The sequence below is a fragment of the Mytilus edulis genome, chromosome 1 (genome assembly GCF_963676685.1).
Source record: "Mytilus edulis chromosome 1, xbMytEdul2.2, whole genome shotgun sequence".
Lineage (NCBI taxonomy): Eukaryota > Metazoa > Mollusca > Bivalvia > Mytilida > Mytilidae > Mytilus > Mytilus edulis.
In genome coordinates this window covers 76,559,755-76,567,560 of record NC_092344.1, presented here as the reverse complement: position 1 = coordinate 76,567,560, position 7,806 = coordinate 76,559,755, and the positions used below count along the sequence as shown (strand labels likewise).

General features: G+C 33.7%; 1 protein-coding gene across 1 annotated transcript; it reads right to left on the bottom strand.

The window, feature by feature from the left end:
* Window positions 1–5,203: 5,203 nt before the first annotated feature.
* Window positions 5,204–7,580, bottom strand: LOC139490281 (carnosine synthase 1-like). The gene is made up of 2 exons (XM_071277125.1): window positions 7,241–7,580; window positions 5,204–6,623 (listed from the first exon to the last, which is right to left on the bottom strand). Exons 1-2 carry the CDS (start codon window positions 7,403–7,405, stop codon window positions 5,412–5,414), a joined length of 1,377 nt encoding a protein of 458 aa, XP_071133226.1. The 5' UTR covers window positions 7,406–7,580; the 3' UTR covers window positions 5,204–5,411.
* Between the last annotated feature and the right edge of the window lie 226 nt (window positions 7,581–7,806).

The following is a 7,806-nucleotide window of genomic DNA, read 5'->3' as shown; positions in this document are numbered from 1 at the left end:
TCTTGTTTGTGTTTAAGGCACAACACTGTTAACAGAAATGTATAATCAGCAACACAGGATCAACAAAAAAGGATTTATATTCAATTGAAAATATAATATGTGCACGCCTATTATTTTTAGTGAGTCAATCCCCGAGTAAATTCATACCGTTTTCTTTCGGGTATTACACCCGAACATATGGGTTAAACTTTCTGTCTCACATTTTATTTTTTCACAGATGTTTATCATAGTCTTATATTTAAAAGTATTTAGATCGTTTGTAATTTGTAGTTTTATTGACAATCATACCACACATTTTCATTTTCATATTTATTTAGTGGAAAGGTCATATTTATAAGGAACACTAAAAACATCCTCATAACGTTTTTACTTGTCAAAAAAACACAGCGTTTATATTAATGCTATGTTACATAGGCCGTATCTTACAAAAAATTATTTAAAATATCCATATTGAGCAAGCATGACTTATTTCTTATCCTATTAATTTTCATAGATTAGTAAACCATGTTTACCTTTTATATCTCAACTAAATAGCGTCTTTCTACACCTTGATTTTGCAACAGAGATATATTGATTTCCTTTTATTTAAACCTGGTTTTGCGTATCGAAATATTTAAGTCCCTCTAACAGAATCGCTTTATTATTATTAAAAAGTGAGAATGCTCTTTTTTCCATATTAGATTCAACCTATGGTTTATATACCGGTACTATATAAAGCCTTGTCATCATGTATTGAAATTATTCTTTTGTATAAATTGTACTGTTCTTCAAGAGTACTAAGTAAATGTGAGAAACCAAACATTTTCCTTTAATAACCAATTGTGAAATAAACATACATAAAATTCTAATGTGCGTATTGTTATCCTTTTAGATTTCTACATTGGCTAGAGGTATAGGGGGAGGGTTGATATGTCATAAACATGTTTAACCCCGCCGCAATTTTGCGCCTGTCCCAAGTCATGAGCCTCTGGCCTTTGTTAGTCTTGTATGATTTTAAATTTTAGTTTTTTGTGTATAATTCGGAGTTTAGTATGACTTCCATTATCACTGTACTAGTATACATATTTTTTAAGGGGCCAGCTGAAGAACGCCTACGGATGCAGGACTTTCTCGCTACATTGAAGATCCATTGGTGGCCTTCGGCTGTTGTCGGGTTGTTGTCGCTTTAACACATTCCCCATTTCCTTTCTCAATTTCATACATGTGAATGTCGTATGATATCATGTTGCCATTTGTTAGGTTTAAAATATCTCACAAGTAACCAGCATTATCAATTGTCCCATCGAAACAAAACTATAACAGTACAACAGCTACATAAATCTAAAAAAAATCGAAATATTTCTGACTATTTTTAATGATATTTTCATTATCTGATACAAGGATCGTGTCTTAGGAAGGGATAAATCATACCTTGTAAATACCTTGTAAAGGATCAAACAAAAAATTCTCTGAAAGATGCTTGATTGACAACATATTTGTTACGTTTGGAGGACGTGTTTTTCAACAGACTGTCGACATTCCAATTGGAATCAATTGTGCCCTCTTCTTGCCGACTTGTTTCTTTATTAAAACGAAGCTGACTTCATACAGGAACTTCGAACTTCTTAAGATGAAAAAAATGAAGTTAGCAATATCCTTTCACTTCACTTTTCTACTATAAAGATGATGTTCTCTCGCTAAGATATTAACCGGATTTGTAATAACATTAGCAACACGACGAGTGCCACATGAGAAGCAAGGATCTGCTTACTCTACCAGAGTACCTGAGATCATCCCCCGTTTTTATGCAATTAAGCTGCATTATGCGAGCACCCTATATTTGTGTTGTACCCAACAAATGCTGAAATACTTGCTATTGTTATTTTCTAGCTGGCTACTATGTTATATATAACTAAGTGAACACGTTTTTAATACATTTTATTCTGGATTACAAAAAATATGACCAGAAAAACCTTAAATGATCGTCGAATCAGCCAAAAGTTTTGAAGTTACACATAAGAAGTAGTCCTCATTAAGAATCCTTGTGTAGTTTATTATGACCTGTGCTTTTGGCTAAGATGTCAAAGAACAATTGTATGAAATATTTAATCGCCGAAAATCTCTAAAGACAAGTAGTTTAGATTTCCCAAATGGCAAAAGTCGTAGGAATATTGTTTGTCATCAATACGTAGTACAACTACGTCAATAGTCTATTTATAAGTTCAACTGTTAATGCTGTTGGCGGCAATTTCAAATTAGACTTAGAAGACAAAAAATTCGTATCCTTTTAAATTTTGAGGCAGGGGTGCAAATCAGCGGTGATCTGAGGTTCCTGGCAGGTGACAAAATACATCTATGCATGGTAAATGAATATAAACACTAGAATTGAAAACCAAAATATATGTAAAAGAAAGAAAAAGCAGAAAATATTTTATACAGACACTCGAAATTACTTTTTGAAATTTTTAAGGTCAAAATCCTATACAATGTGACAGCTGGGAACAGTATATCTAACAATATATATGTTCATGGTCACAGTATAAATTTTCTTTATCAGTGATAAATGATGATAATTCATGTGAGATGCTTTTAAAGCGTAAACATATTACTGCAATTTTGAAGGGGTATTTTTTCTCAATTTTGAAAGGTCAATTAAAGTAGTTGCAAGTTTCTTGCTTTACTTTCACAAATAACGCAACTATATTATATAATACCTAAATGTAAGCAAATCATGATATATAGGTGACGTCCTGTAGGCCACTCTACCCCTCCTGTTTGATAACTTGGAAACGGTCAAAATCCCCACTCCTGAACCATATATTCAAGTATAGGACAATATAATAAATAAAATAAAATATAAGGGGAGTCTCTGGAGTCACACACCCCCTCTTGTTTGAGAACTTGGAAACGGTCAAAATCCCCACCCCTTAACCATATATATTCATGTTTATGACAATATGAAAATCAGATGAAATATAGGAGGAGTCCCTTGGGTCACCCCACCCCCTCCTGTTTGAGAATTTGAAAACCGTTGAGATCCCCACCCCTCAACCATATATATTCATGTATGGTACAATATAACAATTCAAATGAAATATAGGGGGAGTCCCTGGGGTCACCGTACACCCTCCTGTTTGAGAACTTGGAAATGGTCAAGATCCTCAATCCTAAAACTTTAATACTTATGTATGGGACAATATAACAAATCAAATGAAATATAGGGGAAGTCCCTGTGGTCACCCCACCTCTCCTGTTTGAGAACTTGGAAACGGTTGAGATCCCCACACCGAAACAATATATATTCATGTATATAACTAATTGAATGAAATATAGGGGAGTCCCTGGTGTCATTCTACCCCTCCTGTTTGGGAACTTGGAAACCGATGGGATTCCCACCCCATAACCATATATATTCATGTATGGGACAATATAACAAATCAAATGAAATGTTGGGGAAGTCCCTAGGGTCACCATACCCTTCCTATTTGAGAACTTGAAAACCATCGAGATCCCCACCCCTAAACCATATATATATGCTTGGGACAAAATAACAAATCATTTACATTTACTTTCGGCAGGTCAGTCAGACCTCACCTTTAATTCCTGTAGTAGTGAACATTTGTCTGATTCGTGTCTCATAACTTTTGTACTATAGAACACAAACTCAGTTTTCTTTTCAGGGAAACCAGTCCATTCATACTATTACATGTTCGTACTAAGTCAACTTGTACTACTAGCAGTCAACTAAAACCAACGTTAACTACCAAGTAGTACAACTCCAATAATTGCAAACTTGTACCATAACAAATATGCATTGATATATGCAATGCTTTTGAAACCTTGATAACATGTAAATTATTTGCCTTAATAATTAATTCCTTAGATAAACATAAATGTACTATATATGAATGTTTAATGTTGAAGCAACATTGCCAGAGTTTTCATAATTACGTATGCCTTGGTTTTGGGTTTTTGGTTAACTGCCTTCAGCGCTTACAGCGCTTTGTTTATGGTTTCGTGTTTCTCAGTCTCTAGTTTTCTATGTGGTTTATTGTTAACTATTATTTGTCAATTTGTCCTTTTCAATTTTAGCCATGGCGTTTTCAGTTTATTTTCGATTTATGAGTTTGACTTGTCCTCTGGTATCTTTCGCCCCTCTCTCATTAACTATAACAGATGAAAAGAAACTCCACACAACATGTGGCACCTGTCGTGTTGCTTTTGTTGCTTCAGATCTTAAAATTTTGTCCAGCCTCCGACTTCCGTCACAGAAAGATCGATATAGGGATAGTGATCCGGAGGCGTTAACTAACTACATTTTTTTGTACTTACAAGCTTTATATTTTAGAAGGTGGAAAACCTGGATGTTTAATACTTTGTATATATAGATGCCTTATGATATGAAGTTTCTGTCTGTGATATGTCCATTGTTCTTGACGATTTTTATTGTTCAGTGACTACTTAAAAAAGTTCAGATTGTTTGTAATGTCAATTTAATCTCAGTATGAGTAAAATAATCAATTTAGTATGTTCACACCTTTCAATGTCCTCATGACCGTCATACAGTTTTCATCTGACCATGACCTCATTTCATGAATCCGTGAAGAAGGTAAGCTTTCGTGGTCAAATCCATATATCAGATACGCAAAAGGTTTTCTATAGTCGGTGTATCAAATGATTGTAAGGTGTTCATGTCCAAGTCGTATGTGACCTTTACATCATTTCCATCGTTCAGTGGTTCAAAAAATTAAACGATTGATGTTAAAAGGACTTTGCCATATAATCAAATTTCGATACGCAAACCATTTTTTTCAAATGAAAAAAAAAAATCAATGATGTGTCATTTGACCATTTGAAAATTAACCAACAGTTCATTAGAAGGACGATGTAGAACGGTTTACTGATATTTAATAATTAATACGGTTAGAAAAAAGTCATGTTTGCTCAATATGGATATTTTAAATTATCTTTTGGAAGATGCGGTCTATTAATTTAAGATTCAATATAGCGTTGATATTAATGTTGTGTTGCGTTGATATCAATGCTACATGTTTTATGACAAGTAATAATGTTACAAGGCTGTATTCAGTGTTCCTTTTAAATATGACTTTTTTCTCTAAATAAAGATGAAAAATGCGTTGTATGATTGTCAATTAAAATACAAATCATAAAAGACCAAAAATATGCTATTAGATATTTTATATAATATGTAAATTGACTATGATAAACATCGGTGACAATGTGATTATTAGACAGAAAATTTTACCAGTATGTTCTCATATAACACCCTTTTGTAATTGACGAAAACGATACGAATTTACTGGTAAGAACAAAGGCATGCAAACATCATATTTTCAAATAGAACATAAATATATAAATTCATTTTCTGTTTACAGTTTTGTGCCTAAAACACAAAAAAAGTACTATACAATCTAATAGAAATATCTTGTCAACTGTTCTAAATTATAGTCATTTGTATATAAGGCAAGTTCTTTGCAAATATTAATCAACTTTTGCTTTGCAAGATTTCCATTTGTCTTGTCAAATGCAACTAAATGAGCAAAACACTTTGGAAACATTTCATCAACTTTACAAATATCCGACCTTTCAATATATAGAATTTCTTTTCTATTTTTCAGTTCTTCGATTCTTTGCAGAACAGTTTTGTCTTGTAATTGGCGACTATGAGCGAACGAATAAAGATAGCATCCAACTGCATACACATTGCTAGTTTTGGGAAACTCTGGTTTTATTCCAGCAGCAATTAAAGCTAGTGTTACGAATAAGTCAATAGAGTCCGTTGTTCTGAAGACGACACACCTACGGTAAGAACCTGGTCTGCAGTTAATTTCAATCATCTTTAAACCATTCGAAGTCACTATCATTTCAACATTGAAAACACCATTATCTAACCCGACCTTTCTGCAGCAATCAAATGATGCTTGAATTATTTCAGCCACAACTTTATCTGGCAAGCAAGTGGGAAAACACGTGGTTGTATCAGAAAATCCATATGGTAATTTTGGACCCATATCGGTAACTAGCGCTTTCAGTAAAACACCCTTAAATATTATTACATCAATATGGTGAACAATACCTGGCAAAAATTCCATTAAAACCATTGAACTACCAAAGCCACCCCCATCCCAATTCTTTTCAAATGTACATTGTAACATTTTGAATTTAGAAACACAATCATCAATTGAGTACACTTTTGATACGCCTTCGGAAAAATTACCATATTCTGGTTTAAGTATCGCTGGAAATGATAAACCTTTTGTATTTGAAATATCTGATACATTTTTGATTTGGAATGATAGAGGGGAATATTGATTGGTATTAAAATCACGTGATTTTTTTCTCAGAGCATCATATGTAAGTTGTTTGCTCTGGACCATAAGGGCAACATCAGGTTTGACGCCAACAAATCCTAACTTCTGACACACTATTGATGTTAAATGGATACAATATTCGTCGAAAGTGAAGCATGCTGATAGTTGGTTCACTGTTGGACCGAGAAGTTTTATAATGGCATCACCATGACTTTCATCTGCTAGTATTGAATTTTCCAAGTAGTTGTATTTAATCAAAACAGCAACTATATCACGGAGATGTTTGTTTTCTTTTGGATCCACAAGAACAACCTGAAACATTTTAGAATTAATTGTCAATTTAAGACTATCATTATATAATGGATTGAATGATTGATCGATTGGTTTGTTTTAAGCGTTATTTTCAGCATGTATATGCTATTGTGTTGCACTCAGTGTGTACTGTTGGGGAGGGGAGCCAGGGTGTCTCATAAGAACCATTGGCCTCCGGTATAAAAACTGACTATCCCAGTCTATTAAATATTAAAATAAGTCGGGCGAACCTGTCAACGTGCGAGATTCTAAATAACAACATCCGTGTTTACATGCTATTGATACAGCAGTTCCATTACTTAGACCACTTGGCCAACGATGCCCATATAGGGGAAGTGAAAGGAAATCTAGTGTATTTGTAAATGAGATACAATATGAAATATATCATATCAATGTATATTAGTCATTATCGAAAGAAAGCATGAAGAAATAATTGCTGATATAAAGCGAAAAGCACAAGCATTCGTGAACTGAAGTACAACCATGAATATCTTTGTTGGGGTTGATTTTATATGAAATCAGTTTTTGAAATAATTTTTTTACCAGTTATTACATGTTGCAGGAGGAAATTTGATCCACACTGAAACGCTAGGCTATGGAAATTAAATAACATTTACCTTAATATTCAAATCCTGAAAAGTTTTCCACACAAATCGGCGATCTTTACCAGAGGCTCCAATGACCAGAACAGTTTTTCCTGATATTTGCTCAATATTTTCTCTGTTCCATGTTATAGAATCATTCCCTAAGGTCGCCTCTTTAGTATTTGCCATTGAAAACATCCAATTTTACAGTTTAACGCGTTACAATAGTTATCAAAGGTACCAGGATTATAACATCAATGCACCAAAATGTAGATGTGAATGTATGTGCACGGATTAAAGAAAGGTAGTCTCGAGTATCCAGACGATAGCTCTGGTGCAACAAGACTACCATGCACCGTAATTTAAATGTAAGTGTGTGCTCACGGATTAATGAAACGTTGTATGCTTGGATGCAATCTATCCTAAGATCTTTTAATAATGAAAGTTACATGATGAATTATTACCTTAGAGAAATAGCTGAGCTCAATTACTTTTAACTTTCTAGCAAAGTGTTAATTAATTTTGGCAAGTAAGGGTTAGTTTTGCCATTAGATTTTTCAGCTCAGATTGAGCTTGACATAGACATACCCTTTTGTCAG

What these genes read in the sequence shown, in the direction of transcription:
- LOC139490281 (XM_071277125.1), bottom strand. Translation starts at nt 7,405, where the DNA reads ATGTTTTCAATGGCAAATACTAAAGAGGCGACCTTAGGGAATGATTCT. An exon ending in TTCAGGATTTGAATATTAAG is followed by an intron (nt 6,624 to 7,240) that starts GTAAATGTTATT and finishes AAAATGTTTCAG; the next exon opens with GTTGTTCTTGTGGATCCAAA.